Source organism: Micrasema longulum, unplaced genomic scaffold, assembly GCF_059751315.1.
Source record: "Micrasema longulum isolate JH-2025_06_02 unplaced genomic scaffold, ASM5975131v1 h1tg000147l, whole genome shotgun sequence".
NCBI lineage: Eukaryota > Metazoa > Arthropoda > Insecta > Trichoptera > Brachycentridae > Micrasema > Micrasema longulum.
The window spans coordinates 890,062-910,190 of NW_028277353.1; the positions used below are offsets into that span (position 1 = coordinate 890,062).

Sequence of the window (20,129 nt, forward strand, 5' to 3'; positions counted from 1 at the left end):
TTCACAAATAGGAATAATTGATCTGCAATCACTCTTCTGTATTCCAGAATTTTGAATAGCACAATCAAATTTGTTTTTTTTTTTTTTTCTGTATCCTTTCTAGGTTATTTATACCTTCTATTGGGGATTACATATAATAGGAGCATACTCCAACTGACTTCTCACATGTGTATTATAAATATATATGAACAGTTTATTACACACTTTTTTAAAAGATAAGTTCCAACTTCATGGAATTAAAAGTCCCGTGTTAAGTTCGGACGAGTAATTAGTTAACACAGGCATACGAGAATATCACCACAAATATTATATAGGATGAGAAACATAATAATAATGAATTTTATGGGACATCAATACGGTAAACAGCAAACTCAAACATTTAGTTTACGATTTACAAAAAAAGAAAGAAAAAAAGAAATGAAAAAAAAAAGGTAGTCATATATTCGGAAAATCATCAAGGAGTTTCCCACTCATATCCGTCCCACTAAGGAAAATCCAGTCCTTAAATCCTCTCTTGAATACAGTTATTGTTCTTGATAGCTAAATAAACTATTCCAAAATATTGAACGCTCTCGGCGTGATAAAGGAGATATGTTGCTGAGCAAAAGTCGTACGGGTTTCGGGTAAGATATAATTCGTGCTCTGGGAAAACCTCGTACGAACATTTTGCTGAGATCTCTCCTTATTGTTGGACCAGAAATGTGTAAGTGTTTATTTTAAGAACAGCTGTCTAATATCCAGCATTTTCGTGTATTGGAACAATTGTTCTGACGGGTGTGTCGGAGGGCGCCGGAATATTATTCTCAGTGATAATTTCTGTGAAATTACGAGAGGCTTTAAGATGGATGCCGCACAACCCCCCCAGCCAACCATTCCATAGGTTGCAGAGGATTGAAACAGAGCAAAGTACACATTTCCGAGTGCCAATATCCAGAATGTCTCTATGAGAGCAGAATAGGTGGGACAGCTTTCTCAACCTAGAGTTGAGTGACTGGACCCGAGCCTCTCATCGCAAATTCCTATCAATGATAACACCGAGGTATTTTGTGGAATCTACCCGTTGCAGAAGTCGGTATGTTTTATCAGAATAAATTCCTAGATTAAACGTATTGCTTGGTAGTGTACTATTATTTATAAAAAATGACAGGTATTTCGTCTTATCGATATTGAGTGTAAGAAGATTAACGTCTAGCCATTATTTAACAATGTTTATAGCACAGTTATTTGTGTGTATTTCGCAAAGAGCTATATTTTATAAATTTTGTGTTTTTTATTATTTTTTATTAGTGTCAAATTTTCTCAATTTTTAAATTTTTTATTTATTGTATTATTTTGTTTTGCATTTTTTGTTTCTTTTTTATATTATTTTGTAAACTTGTCAAACACAAGAGCCAGACTCTTTTTTGGCAAGTTAAACCTTAAGTGTTCCATTTTTTATTGTATGTATTGTTTTTTTTTATGCTAATAAAGGTTTTAAAAAAAATAAATAATAGTACTGAATCTATCAAGTGATCGAAAATCAGCATTTCCATAACACTCTTTAGATTATAAGGAAATGCTTTATTACTACGTTTGCGGAATATCTTGATCATTCGTTACATGAAGGCGAGACGATCAGTCTTACGCTTAAAAGCCATCTCGGAAAAAAGCAAGTAAACTATTACTTTTGAGAAAATACCTAGTTGCGAGAGCGAGAGTGTAGATAATAAAAATTTTCAACCTGTAAATAGGTTTAAAAAATAATATATTCAGACCATTTTGGGACGGTAGCCGGGCAAGGTTGCTTAGTGACCTCAGACGCGATATTATGAACGGTAGCGCTGGACGTCTGCGACTGCACTCTGTATACCTTACCACGTAGTGGACAGCGGACAGTGGATACAAACAGGCGCGTGCTCAATAACATGCTCGCACATAAGCACTGTTCATCAATAATATAATATCCGATACACTGTCAATAGGTAGGTAGCTTTAGATAATATGAGACTTGTTTATTTTCATCCGCATTTTGTTATGACACTAGATAATAAAGTTTTGTATAAACATTCGTCATTTTGGCGATTTTCCGTTTATACTGTAGTATATTGATGTTTTATCTGAAGCAACCCGATGTCCCAGTGTAGTGATTTGTCGAAGTATAAAAGTGGTAAAAAAACAATATCTGAAATTATTTAGATGGGATGTAAACATCGTGATGTAGGTACGTAAGGCATTTCGCTCGTAGTTGACTGTCATGCATAGAAAAATAAGTCATTAATAAAAATAACTTACTGACTTTCAGGGGAGTTTTAATTATTTCTGAAAAATGAAATACTAGCGTTCTTATAATTTACCCAAATATTTCTATTTTGGTGGCCATTTTTAACGAGTTGTAAATAACTCACTATTAGAAAATGAAAATAAATTTGAAGTAGAGTAAGGCCTCGGACCTGTGATCCGTGAGTCCGCAACACTTCCTTCGCCGCCGTGGCGCGTTATTGGGGACGCTGTCCTAGTATGTGGGATAGGTCTTGACTAGGATGCTAGATTTTGAATATGTCGATGCTAGGTTTTCGTCTTGAATAGGGTGCTAGGAAAAGAGCGAATTTACGAACAATGATTTTGTTTTGGGCTTAATTGGGTTTGAATTATTTGGCCGGTGGAGGGGTGGTAACGGTTCTGGTTCTCCCGATCGAACTTGTTTCTTCCGGTTTACTAACAACCTAATGAACAAACATACCCTATCGCCGTCGGAATTAAGAAAAATTGATTGAGGGTGACAGACGAATTGACTGCGTATACTCAGATTGCTCTGGCGGCGATAGGGGCAGTAAATGTAAAAGCAAAAAAAAAAAAAACGCGAATCTTTTGTAAACAATGAATTTTTAAAAATTAAAAAATTACCGTTCATTTCAGCTAAAAAAATGTTTTTGCAATGTGCTGATCTGAAAGGAGGCCACAAGACCTTTAAAACAGATCCGGGTAAGAGGTTGGGGGCTTTCAAGTCCGCAACACTAGCCACGTGACCACAACTTGATTCAGTTACTTTAGTTTTTAATTCAATAGCCAATTGAAGCAGAGTTTTTTTGCAACACAGGGTACAAATACACAAGTTTTACACAGATAAATTATTTGAAGTTCTAACAGAAAACGTCAAAATACAGTTTTTCACTATTTGTGGATTTACGAGTTTTACAAGTTAGGGTGACGATATGCTTTCGCGGTAAAATCGCATCAACTCAAATACAAAATTTGAACTAAAACGATTAAAATTAGGTACCGAAAAATTAAGATATTTTGTCGACTAGAAGAAAAGCTTCAATTATTACTAATTACTTTTCAGAAATATCTATCTTATATGTAGAATATTGAAATTGATTTTTAACTATAGGCACACAAACATTGTGTTCGTTTCGGAAAAGTCAAAATACAGACCAATAATCAATTAATTATTATTATTTATGTAACTATCGATATATTTATCCTGGCAATACAAAGCATAGTGCTTTTTTTATATAAGACCTCAAAGTAAGGTATTATGTTAAACATATTATATTTTAATTACTTGTCCACACAATTCAAAACCAATCTATTGATATTTATATATTTATTTAAAATTGTAAATATAATTTACTTGGCTGTCAAATAAAAAATATTCATATTAATAATAAACGCGATAAAAGTTATCTGTATAAATATGTGTATTATTAAACAGCAAACAATAACATTTATATCAGTATTGCGTCTTTACCTTGCGTTTAAATTTAAAACATTTGAGAGAAGTGTTCAAATGTACAGCAAATTAGAAATGTACACAAACTTGTATGTCACAAATGAAATTTATGAACATTTACGCATTTCAGTTAAGTACTTGATGAAAAATAATTTTGCGCATAATTAATTATAGGTACTCTATATGCGCTTAATTTGTAAAATGCTTAATTTCTAAGGAACGTGGACCAGTTCTTTTAAGTCCATCTGGAAAGCGCGTTGATCGCTCTGCTCTGTTCCCAATGTGTATTTTTCACTTATAATAAATTAGAACATCGTCCGCTGACTACGTGTTTAATCAAAACTATTGGAATCCGAGAAGGACTTACATTTTCTGGAAAGTGATAATTGTATTCGTACAGTATAGCACAGTTTTGGGGATCTATTTATAACGGGCGTTGTACTATGTTTATAATATTTGGGTGATAACTACGCTTAGGTACACATTAGTGATCAATACTATGCATAATCGTTCTATGTAACGGATGAACGAACTAAATTATTGCGACAATAGAGATCTCGAAAGATTTTTAAAAATTCTATCTATTTAGAAATCTAGACTAGATAAGAAACCAACTTATTAATTGGACAAGTTTATTTCGAAGGCGACAAATAGCGGTATCATATTCGTAAAAGTTTCTACTTTATTATATTCGTAAGGATTTATACTGACCTGATTGACCATGTCCCAGTAAAAGCCGTCCAGCATAGACTTGCCATGCTGATGTTGGCGGCACAGCGCGGGCCAGAGCTGCGCGCGGACGCTACTGTTGATGGGCCACGAGTTCTCCCTGATGAGCAGCTTCACGTCCCTCTTGCGGCCCTGCTGCAGCAAGCTCTGCACCTCCGCGAAGGTCTTCAGCGGCGGCCGCTTGCCTTCAGGGGCGAGAGGAATACAATTAGTCCACTTGTCCGGAGGAGCTAGGTCGGCGCAGCTCGGGTACACGGAGGCCGAGATGCGCTTGGGCTCCTCCGGGCCGCTCTCCGCGGTGCCCGAGCCGGTGACGGTACTCGTCAACTCGATGAACATCGTCATTTTCCTTCGCTACTGACAATGACAACGGAGCATTTTCCACTAGACACTACATTTCGCGCCTGCGCACCTATGCGAATGAGCGATAACTGAACAAACACTCGGCTCTCCGGAGAGTTTTAGTACAGCGCGGTGTTGATCGCATCACGAACGCACAGAGCGTCGAGGACGGGCGCTGACCGCTCGAGAGACTGTCCAGGCGGGCACTGGACCGCGCGCTGCAGCAACTAGCCAGAGTCCCCGACACCCGGCGGTCTGGCTCTGTCGAGTGGCGAGTGGCGAGGCACACTGCCGGTTATTATCGCGCGATAAGACGAGTAAACACGGACATTCGGGTAAACAACTGGTGTAAAATGTCGAGAGTTCGCGGGTTCAAGAAGCGAGATAAATCCGAAGGATCGAAGGTCGCGCTCGGAGCGATACCCGATCTTCCGCTGGACGCGGACGCGCGGCGCATGGGGGCGAAAGCTCGCGCAGCCTCGGATCGACCGGTAAATTCGCTGGCAGCCGCTTGCCGACTACTCTACCTGTACACCGCCACCGCCACCGGCACCGGCACCGGACTTCGCTGAAGCGTGTATGAGTGACAGCAGTGTTCCTGATAAGATACGACGCGAATGATAAATCATACTTAATGCAATTTGTCGTCGGTCGGCGCACATCACACGCAGGCACGAGCACGCGCGGGCGCGGGCGGCGCGGCAGCGCGGCGTCCGTTGTGAATAGCCGTCAGCCGTAGAGACGTTACGACGCTACGCGTACTAAACCTGTATTACACGCATCAAAAAGTGATCGGATTTTTATTTAGAAAGTATTGAGTCATTTAACACACAAATTGGTTGAAATCTTCCATGAATATGCAAAATTTTAGAATGTTAATTTTTTTTAATTTTAGATAAATATTTTATAAAAATCGGAAAAATGCCGTCGCGGCATTAAAAAAAATAGCGATAAACATTATAATAAAGCATTATTTTAGAAAATGTATTAATTTATGTATTTATATACGGCATTTCTGCCATTTATTTATATATATATATATATACAAGTGAATAAACAAAAACCTACATATTTTATGCTTCGTGATTTTAAACATATTTACCACCAATAAGTACATTACACATTAGTACTAAGGATATTCAACAAAGTATAACTATTTTCACCAGATCTATTATTTATTTATTTATTATGGTTCACAAACAATAAACAATAATAATCACAAATTGTTATTTTAGATATTGTTCATCAATTATATGTGAACACAGAATGCACAAATTAAGAAAAAAAGTTTAGAATAGGGTTTTTTTTAAATTTGACTAGCTTAATTGAATTCTATGATTGTTATAAAAGTTATAACAATAAATTATTACTAACAGGTAATTACAAATTATTTTACCTAACTAACATAAGTGACTATTTAATTTTATAAATTGCGTTACAGTTTTCCTATAATTATTTCATGTATCGTTAAAGATATCAATATCAGCATTACTTTCTACATTATTATACAATCTTAACATATATGATAATGCATTAAAGTGCGCCATATAATTATTGAAGGTTGGAAGACAAAAATGTTGTGTACGATCTCAAGTTTGAATTGACTGAAGTTGATTTCCTATTTTCGCCAAGAATATATTCGTAACTTGTTCTTGTATGAGGCATATTCGTCGCCAGTGTTTTGTATTATATTAATAGGATAAATATATCGAGCTAACGTTCGAGAATTTCGACAGTGATAAGATGTTCTACTCAACCTAGGCATAGAATGAAAAAAACTTTAATAAATCGAGGGTGTCATACATTGGTTTTGTTATTTTATACAAAGTCATTAGAGCGGTTGATGTTTCACGTTTGTGTAATTAAGTTATTATATATTACGTTATGCAATTTTATACTCAAGAATTCATTTATTTAATGATTCGTTATCTCTGTAATTGCTTAGAAATGTTAAAAATTTATTTTTCAAGTTTCTGATTCGTGTAATACGGCCATTAGGATGTGCTACAAAATGTGGTGAATCGCGATTGGTATTACTCGTAATAGTTTAGATACCAATATCAACATAATAAGGGACTAAAATACTTACTATACGTCTACTAAAAATAATATTATATACATATAGTAAAAATAATAGATAAATAATAATAACAATAATAGATACGCTCAATTAACTACTTTTTTTTTTTTAATTATAATCCTTTTTATTGATACCTTGAGATTTCTATTTCACCACAACTGGCCAGGAGGCCCAATAACAGTGATGAATATGAAAATAATGGCGCATAACACCCAGGGAATCGGCCGCTGATAGAGAAATCATTAGGGATACGTAAATCTGGGCATTTACAGAACTTATGACTTTTCATTTGCTGATTTAGGTGTTCACTTTCCAAAGATACTTTTCGAACAGAATATTATATTTTACTTTATAGACGATGGAAGATAACTCTGTTGATTTCAGGCTGTGATCGGGCCCTGGTCGATGTCAAACACATAACTGCATTCATTTTTCGTCAGGAAACGGAAAAATAAAAATTCTTAGAAAACTGTATTTTCTGTAAATTTAATTTGTTTATTCAGTTTTATTTTTAATATCAGCATTTTCTCTTTTATACTCTTATTTTTTATTCATATTTTTTTTAAATGTATAATACGTACAAAACTAATTATTTTTCAAATATATTTGAGCATTTAAGAACCGCTTTTTCAAACTCGACATTTTCTTGAAACATAATTTTTCAGGAGAGGGGTTTGTGATTCGCGTCAAATCGCGTGAACAATCTTTGTTTTAAAAAAGTACACCTTACAACTAAGCCTTAAGTTAATCTAATTTGTAATTTACAAATAGCTTATAATTTTCTTTTATATTTCATTAGCACTCAATATAAATTAATAAAATTAGGGATCGATTTACAGGAAAAAATATCGTGTTTTGAAAAAACGGTAAGACTTTTTAAGATATTTTAAGACAGTTTTTTTTCTGGCAATCGATGCGTCTCGATACTGGCTTTAATTTATTTTTGTTAAAACCCAAAAATTGCTTTGTGGCGCGAATATATAATTCGTGTTTTGAAAAAACGATTCTCAATTAGACTGTTATATTTTAAAACAAAAATTCGAATCATTAAACTTTAATATTCAGTATTAGGGGGAATCTCGAAACAACACTTTTTCCCAGAATTAAGCACAACCTCGCACAAGAGAACATAACATATTTTTCTTTGAAAAAACAACTAACATAGTTATATTTAAATTCGTTTACAATACATACAGAATCATATTATAGCTGATGTATGTTCATTTAATTATCATACATTACAATGAAACTTGAAAAAACGTATTTCCACATACGCCGAATTATCGTTCTTTTTTAGACTAAAAGTGGTTAAGCAGAAAGAAGATTGTACGTTTGAATGGGAAGAAGTATGTTCATTTTGACTTTCGATTAAATGTGTATAAATCCAACAAAATAATATTAAAAACCAAATGATACCGAATCCTTGGGCTCTCTAGGGCCAGTTTTAATCCTCATCTATTCCCTATTCGCACCCAGAAGTGCATGGGGCAACGCATCGGTACTCCAATGTCAGCGCATCAGGATCAATTGTATTACTCGGAAGGTAAGGTGATCGGTCTCGTGTTCCAGGTGGCAATCATGGGACAGTAAAATATTGCACCTTAAAAAACAATATTTCACATCCCTAGGCGCCGCTATTCCAAACGCTCTCGCGGCCGTAGAAAGTGTTATCATAAAAGCGACCCAGGATCGATCCCGGAACCTCAACAAGCATGGCAGGCAAACGCGCCAATAACTACACTACTAAGCGGACTTATATCTACTCGATTTATTTTTTTCAGAATTTTTATCTGAAATTAGCCATGGCCATAGAGTCAAAAACACTCGTCCAGGGTCCTGGTTCTATTTTACACGCAGAACTGTATATTTCATCCACATATTACAAAAATTAAAAAATATTCAAAAAATAGTTTTAATAATAGTGGTATAAATTTAAAAGTTTTTTTTTAAAGCATTATGAGTTCTGCAACTAGCTTCTTCATTTTAACATAATTTGTTTTATTAAAATGTTTCCCAAAAGTGTGTTATAAAAAAAAACATTTATTTTTATAATCCTTTAGATTATTTATTTATTTTATCCACTAGATCGAGGGATATTCATCTCCTCCTCTCAAAAACTCTGAGACCTTGAGTATGCTGATGATTTGGTTTTATTAATACTATTATTTACTTATAATAAACGCCGATTTTCGGCACTGAACTGAACAGAACTGAATAATTGACGATTTATACTCGTATGCAGAGACAAAACTTAAAGTGAGGAAAGTACATTCTAATCTCATATGCAGAGAATAACCCGAAGGTGAAGACAATATAATGTACTTACCTCACCTTAAAGTTTGTCTCTGCATACGGGTATTAGTCAGGGGTCTTCAAATCATCATAGAAAGGCTAAACTCCGCAAACATGGGTTTAAAAATTAATATAGCAAAAACCCATGTACTGTGTAAACAATTCATGCCTTGATGCCCAAAATCTGCTGACAGTCAAACCAAGTCATCGATAGGGTCGAGAGTTTCAAATACCTGAGCTCCGATTACAATGGGAAGTTAACAGAGCTATCTTCGGCTGTCTATAAAGAGAACCCGATATTTGTGTACAAAAATTAGTATATTTGCATGAACATTTAAATAGTATATTCGTCGGTTACCTATAATTAAACATGTTTGGAAGGAAAAAATATATGCATATTCTGCTTTTTATACAGAAAACTTAATTTTCTTACTTAAAAAAATAAAAACTTAATAAAAGATAAATCTTAATGAAGTTACAAGGACGGTATGCTGAACTTTGATGTATTTACTCTACCGAGATATTACACAGCCATCTCTTTTGACATCTCAATACTTACACTCAGGTAGACAATAAAACAGATAAAAATAATATCATAGCTAAATTATTTTTTAATGGTGGCAACATTATATGTTAATAGGGAAGCATCTAGCCGGTCCAGCTACTGCATCTAGCCGTTCGGATTAAAAACTGACAGTTCTATCAGAATTTAATTCGACTTAAAAATTTTCTTAACGTGTATCGTGAGGTGACCCGTCGTTAGATACCGATGTTCATACCTCAAAACTTGAAGGTGAGGGGTCGGTTAGTGTATCTTCGTAATCGCTCGGGAGAATCTATCTTCAACTATAATGTCATGGGGAAGGTATGACGTCCTTAACTTTCTATTGTAATCGAGCCCTGGGAGTACATGTTACGGAAAATAGCAGCTTTTAAAAAGAACTGAGAGAGAGGCTAAGAATAGCAAGCGCCACATTCAACAGTATGAAGGCTGTCTGGCAGTTCATGTCAGAACTACGGGACGCGAACCTGACTTGGGAGGATGCACAGGTACTGGCAGCCGACAGAGTTGCCTGCAGAATCTTTGTGGACACCATATGCTCCAACTAGGAAACGGACATAAATGATGATGATTTGAAATTAAAAAGATGGGGCCGAGCGGTATGTTAATAGTGGTAGTATATTATGCTCTCTTTTAACCAATCTGAAGGAAAATTATTAATGTGATAGAAGACACTTTGCAAACAATTCAATAAATCTTACTATAAATAACTGATTTAAAATGTGTAAAAAAAAAACTGTCTATTATTTGAATACTATACAAAAAAATTAAAAAGAAAAATAAACGATATAATCAATATTTAAATGATGACACTGGCAAAATATCTATCAAAAAAAAAATCAAAATAGCTTGTTGAATAAAAACATAACTATTTCGAGACAAATTTTACATGTAAAGGGTTTAAAAATTATAAGCTGTGTAGGTTTTGAGAAAAAAGTTACATTTTTAATAAATCTTTGGATAATAATAAAACACAATTAATTTGTCATTGGAAGTCTGGGCCTATACATAGCTTATGACCTATATAGTTGGCTGGTTTACGTAATCACTTTTTACACACCGTAACATTAACCATTGTAAGTACTTCCTTATTCCTTTATCAAGAGATTCTGCATACCTGTTGGAAAATTGTTCAATCTTAAACTTTCTAGTGGGTTAAATCCAGTCCTAGCTACAAAGGTTTTAACATACTTAATTTATTTTTACTTTACAAGGAAATTAGGAAAAAATCCCAAGAAATTCTAATAACCAAAAATTTTTAAAAAAATTATTTCACTGTTTTATAACATACAGAGGTTCATTGTTCCAGGAATTTCCTGTGTTTAGGGAGGACCTTTTTAACATAAGTATTAAAACTTTAAAGTTGATGACAGGCCTCGTGAGATTAAAAACATGAAAGCGGGACAAAAAATCTTAATAGAAAAATATTGAAAACTCCAAAAGTATTTTTTATTTTATTTAAGTTTGGGAGTGCGGCTAGGAATAGCAGGCGCCACATTCAATAGTATGAAGGCTGTCAGGAGATCGGATATTTACTAAGTGAAAACCGAATTCCGCCTATATAGCGCTTGCATAACACCTATTCTCTTCTACGGATGCGAATCGTGGCACCTCACTAGGACCCAAAGCGGCAAAATTTTGAGTTTTGAGAATAGGTGTCTCAGAAGAATCTCGGGTGTGCGGTGGTTTGACTTTGTGAGGAATGAAGTAATAAGAGAACAGACGCAGCAAACTCCGGTGACAACTGTCATCAAGCGGAGGCGATACGGTACATATACTGCGGATGCCTCCTGAGAGCCTTAACCACGCTTGCCAACTTCACGAGGCATCAGGTTCTCGACGTCCTGGACGTCCACTGCTGACTGTCGGAGGATCTTTGTGGACACCATATGCTCCAACTAGGGAGCGGACATGGAATAATGAAATTAATAAAAATGAAAAGCTGCTATTGTTTTTATCCCCCAAAGTCCAGAATGTGTAGATTAGTCAATTCGTCATACAGCTTATAATTCTTTGGGATAGAAATTTCTCTTCGCCACTAAAACAGTGAGGATGAAGATGGATTGGCATGCAAATATTTTTTATTTAAACCTGAATTTTATATATTTTTAGCAGAAATTTAGTGATTGGTAAAATCAGCAAAATGTATGAATACACAGTATTTGTGAAATGGCCCAAGAAATATAGAGGTTTTCTAAAACTTCAACTTCAATTCTCAACAGTATAAGATCAGCACAGCCATATATTAATTGGACCTAAAATTTTTTACTTTATGCTGCAAAAACTCACAGATGAAAAATTAATAGCAAAAAAATATAAAGAAATGGGTTGCCAGCTTACCAGATGAATTAGCAGAAGACAAGATCACTTAAGAATTAAAAAAAGTACTAAAATACTAAACTAAGTGATATAAAAAAATCCTGCCTCGAGGTAAATTTTCCTAGTAAAAAAATGATAAAACTGCCAAAAAATGGGTACAATTTGAATAAATTAATATCACCAATCAAATCTGTAGAAGTTTTTTGGCATTATATTTCAAAGACTTCTTAAATTAAATTTGTTTTTTTTATTGTCTGATAAACGGTCTGGATTTGTCAGTACAGTTTAAAATGTGCGATACAATATTGTTGAGGAGGGAATTATGTATACGAATACAAACCGGGAGGACTCTCAGAGAGGATGGTGATGCCACTAGGGTCCACGTGAGGGGGGAAGGCTTCATACAGGTCAGCCTCCTCCTCCACCACCGCCGACAGTGTACTGTGCCCCGCCTGGTGCGAGGGCATCCCTACTGACCCTCTCCTGTCTGTATAGTCCAACACTGCCTTATCCGCACTCCATGGGAGCGGCCCCCACCCTACGGACACTGATGGTTGCAAGCGGGATTCGTCCTCATTTTTTAAAAATGTTTAAGTCAAATCTTGCTGCACCATTTTTAACCTGAAAAAAAACATTTCATTGATTGAATTGGCATTCAATTTGTAAAACTCTATGATAAATTATTTATTATGAAACAAATAAAAAAAATATTTTTAATACACAAGTTTTTCCTACACAAGTAATAACACATTAAATAAATTAAATGCCCACCCACAAATCTAACCTAAGTTTCTACAACTAATTTGTTTTTTGTTTTGACTCAACGATTATTCATAATTTATGTTATTTCACATCGTACATCGATTGATCTAAAAGACTTAAGGTGACATTATTTGGTGGCAAGGGCGCGCATTCCACATACCAAGGCATATAAGAATGCCCATCCCACTTTTCATAAAAATGTCAAGTGTTCCAGAGTCATCAATGGAATAAATATTAATACAATCTTGTCTTTGGATAAATTGAAGCATTTACCTTTATTTATTTATATTAATTGATTTGGTAGGTTGGTCAATAACAATGATGTCAAACCCAAGAAAATACAATTTAATGCCTAAAGAGCCATGGGCAAAAAAGAATAATACCTTTTATCGATATAACATAAAAATAAAGCAATTTTTAATTAAAGGTTTTTGTCAATACATATTGTAATCAGGACTGGAAAATTTATAAGCACACATATAAAAATATAAGATAAACTAAAAGCAATTACTTATACAACAGGTTATTTAAAATGATTTTTACTTGACAAGACTAAATCGGACATGCGTTACTCGGTTAATACAAATATTTTTATTTTATTATTTTTTTATTTTCAGAAACATACAGTCAACAGAGATTAAATTACATAATAAAGATAAGGCTTAAAGACAGACCGGCGAAGTTTCTAAATAAAAATCATACACAATATTATATTACGGTACATTTTTTAATGTGTGCGTGCATATATATGTATAAATATATTATACCGAATGAAAGATTAAAAAAAAAAAATTGATTTAAGTGTCCTCCTCACTAGGGAAACTTATTGTTTCATTGTTGACTTGTTAAGTAAATAGGGGCATTAAAAGTTATTTGAACCCATCTATATTTTATGCTCGATGGTATTATTGTGCAAATTAATTTGACTGATTGTCATAGTGTCTCAGCTGATCGCCGACTGCGATGCCAACTGTACGTTTAGTGTCTAAAATTAGATTATTCGTACGGAGTTATCAAAGTTTTAAAACCTTTTTCTTATGCCGGGTGTTTAATAGATTATAAATATCTATATTCAGACCCAACCCATGACAGGCAAAAATCTGATGTACTCTTTAAATCTGACGTTACAGAAGTAATAAACACACAAACGAAGTATTGGTTAAATCGATATTTAAAAAATATTTTCTTACCACTTTCGTTGTGCAATACTTTAGACAAAGGTATTTTCCAAAATATTAGACTGGTGCAACAGAAAAGTCAACACCACAGAGTTAAAACTGAATGAGCACAGGTAAGTGTTTTGTAATAAACACAACACAATATTCATTTAAAACATCCAAACCTTTACTTGCATTTACCAATAAACACACTGTATTGCGATCAAGCTTACACATATCTCGGAAAATTCATACAACGTAAACTAGAAACACATATTTAGAAAACAACACCGACCGACAACCCAATTCACCGAACAACTCTCGCGAAAAGCTGCGAGAAAATAATTCGCTTATTTCAGCTCTCAAGAAAATATTCATAGAAGTGCGCTTGCGCAGTCTTTGCCCTTATGTCATTATATAGCTATCAAACATAAATGTTCCTGGCCATTCGCTACACGAATTTAAATAAGTAAAGGGTTCCAAACACTGTTAAAAATAATAGTGATGGGGCGAGTACTCGTTTAATACTCGATACTGGGCGTATTCGGCGTTGTTTTTATTAGTCGTACTCGGCCGAATAACTCTAATGTTTAAATGACGAGTATACTCGGTTTAACTAAAGTAATGTAATATTTTGGGAAGTATAATGAAAACGTTAAGACGTTCATTAATCTTCGAAACCCGATATCTTCCGCTATGGAAATTAGTTGGTTGTCAATAGCAATCATTTCGGCGACAGCTTTGTGAATTTCTTTAGCCAGCATATCATTTATGTTCCACTTTGACGCAAATGACTCCCGAAGGCTTTGTTGCATTCGATTCCGACTATGAAGTTGAAGCAGCCGCCTTGCGATTTTAGGAACTTTTGAATAAAGGTTCATTCTTGAAATCTTTTGATTCCTCTTTGTGTTTAATTTTAATATGGTTTAATATCGCCGTCGTAGAAACATTAAGTCCAACACCATTTTGTAAAATCGAAAAATTGCACAAGGAACATTTCACTTTGGTTTTATCTTCTTTAATCTCGTCGTAAAATTTCATAATTCGTAATCTTTTGCGTGAACTTATCTTGTCAACAATTTTTGTACACGAGGAATAATGTTCATCAATTAATTATGCAATTTGACGCGCACCGAATGCTATTTTGTTGTAAAATAACAAGCCACTGATTAGCCGAGACGGAGCGGGAGGTGGAGTGCCGCGTGCCAGTCGTACGCAACGGGAAAGCACCCGCGGACCTGTTTAAACCTGTTTTCACACCTCAAACAAAGCATTTGATTGATTGAACCGAGTTATTCGGCCGAGTATTCGGTTTGGCAAATATCAAACCGAGTAAAACTCGTACCCGGTAACTCGGTAAAACTTGTACTCTGCGCATCTTTAGTTAAAAATATTTTTTACTTATTCCTTCAAAAATCGTGTTTCTATTTTTTTATCAATTTTTATTGAATAAGACGTTGATTCAATCCTCGGGGTATTCTTTTCATAACCGGATGGAATGAATAATACAGTTTTGTTTTTGATAAGATTGCTGCTCTCGAGCAGATCCTACTCGGTATACAAAATCATACTCGGTTAGTAATCAGACCATATACAAAGGATATAATAAAATGTATAATATAATCAGACATCAGACTACGCAAGACTACGTGTATGATATCTGATCAGACATCCAGGGGTGCTATTCTGAACCACTCTTGTGGCACGAGAAAACAGTTTTTCGTGTATTTTGTATGTAAATATACGAGATAATACGGTCACGAGAGCGTTTGGAATACCAGCCCAGACTAATCGTTTATCATGGTTGTAGTACCTAAATATGTCACTATCTAAATTTTTAAATTGTTCCTTTATCCTTCTTCTTTCATTCCCATATTCTCTCCTCTCTTCATAGTAAAGTGTTTTTTTTTTATATCTTTTTATTTTGTTCATCTTTGTTTTTATTTTTTGTATAAAATTGTCAGAGTTAATATGTCCATGTATTTATAATTTTCTCAAACTGAATGGTTTGGGTAGGTAGGAAGAAATTGCCTTAAGGCAATATGCCCGCCCTTATATGTATATAAAGTGTCAAATAAATAAAATAGTACGTGTTGAAAGAATCATAAAAAATAGAAAAAAATAACATTAAGATAATAATATATGAAATATTATCGTAAATACAGTTTTATTTGTATTTACATTGTAATATTATAATTAGGTATAGGTAACTCAATCCTAGTTGAGGCCATCCCATACACTCAAACAGCCTAAGTATAAGTGTGTCTCTACAGGTTCCGAAGGATACAATAGTGTGTGTTTATTGAACGCGAATCGTCCAAATCCACACGGCACGGTAAAATTAGGATGGATTGATATTGATTATATTGTATTGTATTCATTTAAAATTGTATAAGTAAATCAAGTAGAGATTAGCACCTGACATTAAATAAATAAATGTAATTTTAAAAAAGAACTAGAATTCTTTAAATATTAACCTACCTTCAGTTATATTATTGTACAGTGTGGATTTTACCACTGTGGGAAATGGCCCGTATTTCCAGATATGATTTATGACATGATTAGAGTTATTGTAACCCAGGTACAAGATAATTTTTGAATTCATAAAAAAAATATTTTTTCCCTTTTTTTCGTATAATTTATTTAGAGATACAATAATAAAAGCGAACGGTTATGCTGCGATGGCAATTTCAGTGAATACAAGTAAATCTAATTTTATTTCGGTGCTGATTCATGGTAAATAATTTAAAATTAAGTATTTTGGTGTATGCATTAAAAATATAATATCATAAATATAAAACATGGAATAAAAAGACAAAATAATAATTAAAACTGAATAGTAAATAAATATAAGAACACACATTAATCATTTCCGCATTAACACAAAACATTGCTGTGTAAAATCACTCTGAATAAATATTTCACGTTTATCCTATGCACGGCAACCAAACACGTTAACCGCTATACCGTATTATAAATATTATTTTGGTGCTTTTCGTTTTATCTGCTGGAAGACACATATTATTTTTATACCATTTTATAATATCGGGGTAAATAAATTGGTTTTAATAGATATTTCATGAGTAACAGAGGTTTTTATCTTATACTTTTGTTTTTAGTAGATATACAGACGCTTTACTAATGATGATTTTAATTTGTCATTTATTTAGCTTCAAATTTATTTTAATTTTGTTTTCTCAAAAAACGCAATACATATGTATTGTATGTCTAAATTATCCATTTGCTTATGTCCTTATCATTAACTATTAGTTTTTCCGCTGTTTCAATTTATGTGTACGCTTGAGAACGATCCGTTCGCTATGATATAGGTGTTTACTTTATTATGACATTATACTCATTCTAATTATTAATTACTAGACGTATGCGCCGAATGTTAATTATAGCTTTTCCTGCCTATTCAGTATTATTAGATTTTGATAACGAGGCAAACATTATGGTAATAATCCTAATCCTTACAAATAATTCAATAATAAACCACCAATATCAATTATAAACCACCTAACCTTAAGATAAATAGTATCTGACGTGTTACTTTAAAATGTTTCATTTTATTACATATTACAAATTTGATAAGATAAATAAATAAACATGAATACTTCTGAATTTAATAAATAAACACATTAATATGTTTGTATGCTTACTTCATTTTATGTTTTTTTTTTGTAAATGGCCTTCGTGTATTTATTTAAAATAAAATAAAAATTATTTAAAATTAAAAAATTCTAGAAATAAAATATAATATGGAGAGAAAAGAATCACTCTGTATTTAACATATATGCTTGCAAGGGTACTGTGATCGTCTCAACTTAGGCCACAGCTACAGATATCTCTGACTTAGGCTGCGTTACCTATACGCGATGTTTTTTTAGTTCATCTTTGGAATAAACAATGAAAAATGAATAAAAATTGTAAACTGTCAACTGTCAACTGGGCCAACTCGCCAACTGTGTGACATCCACATTATAAATTATAATCTCTGATTTCACGTACATACTACGTACTATTAACAGTATTGACGTAATCGTGAATTTACCTCAAGTTCCATTACTTTCTTTTGTATTATGGCGAATACGGTCGAAATATCCAGCGATAATAATATCAGGGGTGATACAATCGGAAATACGGCATATAGTCAAAAATATGTAATCCAAATTTTAATAAAACTGTTGACAGTTGAAGATTTAAATGAAGATAATTTATATGAGTTCATTGAAAAAGATCTTTGTGTTTTATGGGATATGACAGTAGAAAAGGATGTATCAGACTTTTTGTTGGCCCAAAATGCAATGAAAATATTTTGCGACGTCTTAAAAGCTAGTTACAATCCAAGAATCACAGAAGTTATTATAGGAACAATGACCAATATGTGCAGCCACAAAGAGACGATTCAAGAAATAAACAAAAATGATAGTATTCGCAATTCTGTTTATACTTTTATATCCTGCGAGGATAGTTTAGTAATAATTCAAGTGATGAGATTTATTTTTTCAAATATTTATTCTAGTTCAGTTAATCTAGACTCCTGGTTTCAGTTTTGGCTTGAGAATGATTTTTCGAATAAGGTTATGTACATTTTAAATAACTCAATAAATACCGATGTTTTATCAAATACCTTTGAAACAATAAACTGTATTTGTTGTTCTGTAAGAGAAGATGCAGACAACAATACTTTTAAAAGCCTGTTCATTAAAACAAAATTTATTCAATCATTGTTGGTAGGATTTAAAGAATTATGTCAACGTTCTTTGGATCCAGAGAAATTAGAGAGAAGTGAAATTGTGTTCTTCTCCATTCATTCTGTACTGACAAAGTTTGAAGAAGAATCTCCTGCATATATACACCATTTGCCAGATTTGCTTGGGATTATTAGCAACATTATTACAAAGTATATTGATACCAATAACTTGGCAATAGTGGACGCTGTAGAATATTTAACTGCCTGTCTGCCAACGCTACTCAATAGGTCATTGCAAGAGTCAATTGATATAACTGATAATTTACTAAAGTTATGGAAAGACGTTGCTATCTCGAATAATAAGTTCATTTCTGAACTGTCCTCGGACAATAACCTGATGGAAATTCTTCCACAATATTATGTAAGAGTCTTTAAAAATGTACCTAAAGAGAACATCAAGAGGACACTCCTTCAACATCTTATGAAAAACGAATTGACTTTGTTGACAAATAAAATAAATGAAATGATCAAATCTAATCAAATTCATATTTCCTTTAATGATGTACTAAGTAACATGAATGAAATTTTAGATGATATGACTTAATAATAATTTATTAAACTGGCTGCGTTTGTTTGTAGTTCTATTTTACCCTGACTTAAAATGAAACAAAACTGAATAACTTCCTTTATCCCAACTGTGTCGCCATTCTAATGAAAAATAAGTGTTTATCTATTTTTTTGAGCAACAACTCTGTATTTTTTCATTTTGAAAAAAATCTTTATATGATTACATCATCATCATTATTCCCTTCTCACACCTAATGGTGCATAAGGCACTGGTATGCCAATATAGTGCATCCTCATTATTTATTTTTTTACATAGAGGAAAGATGACGCTTCAGTGGTGGTATTCTGAATCTTCTCTACTCCCTAGAGAGTAGTTCATTTTGGGATTATTTTTTTTTAATACGACGACACTTTGCTTTATTGATGACCACACAGATGATTAAACGTAAAATTATGTATGAAACTGTTTAAAAAACAAATGTGGTTTGGTCAATTCAACCTAATTAAGGGATTTGGGTAATGCTTAAGGTCGCAATAATGTTCTTAATGAAAGCCATCATGTTTGGTGTCATGAGTTCATATTTATTTGACGTTTAATCATCAGTGTGGCCAGATATGAAGCAAAGTGTAAACGCATGCAAAAAATAAAAATCTGTAAATTAATCACTCTCTAGGGGGTAGAGACGATTCAGAATACCATTTTTTAGCCAGTCCGGGGACTATGATATAATGACTTTTGGCAGATAATGTTTCATGTCAATCAGGCCATTTGTCTGTATAAAAATTAATTATAATTTTCTATTATTTTTTTAATGGTTCATATCGATGCTGGAAAGGAAAAATTGTTCCCATGCGACATGTAGCAACTTTACAGAAGAGCAAATAAGTTTGTTTTTTTTTTATTTAATAAA

The 20,129-nt window shown here is 33.5% G+C and overlaps 2 protein-coding genes across 11 annotated transcripts in view; one reads left to right on the forward strand and one right to left on the reverse strand.

Moving 5' to 3' along the window:
* Window positions 1–15,122, reverse strand: part of sky (GTPase-activating protein skywalker) — a 100,563-nt gene extending 85,441 nt beyond the window's left edge. For 5 of the 10 annotated variants that reach the window (XM_088242613.1, XM_088242608.1, XM_088242609.1 and 2 more), the window contains exons 1-3: window positions 13,989–15,122; window positions 12,377–12,657; window positions 4,424–4,626 (exon numbers count right to left, since the gene is read on the reverse strand). In XM_088242613.1, the coding sequence (XP_088098739.1) occupies window positions 4,424–4,626; window positions 12,377–12,503 (330 nt within the window). In that variant the 5' untranslated portion in view covers window positions 12,504–12,657; window positions 13,989–15,122. Of the gene's footprint in view, window positions 1–4,423; window positions 5,042–12,376; window positions 12,658–13,988 lie in introns of those variants that run through there. The other 5 variants (XM_088242611.1, XM_088242605.1, XM_088242606.1 and 2 more) reach the window with 1 other exon arrangement.
* Window positions 15,123–17,847: 2,725 nt separating this feature from the next.
* On the forward strand, window positions 17,848–19,275 carry LOC148284128 (protein saal1). Its single transcript, XM_088242582.1, has one exon. The coding sequence runs from the start codon at window positions 18,038–18,040 to the stop codon at window positions 19,253–19,255; it is 1,218 nt and encodes a 405-aa protein (XP_088098708.1). The 5' UTR covers window positions 17,848–18,037; the 3' UTR covers window positions 19,256–19,275.
* The last annotated feature ends 854 nt before the right edge of the window (window positions 19,276–20,129 follow it).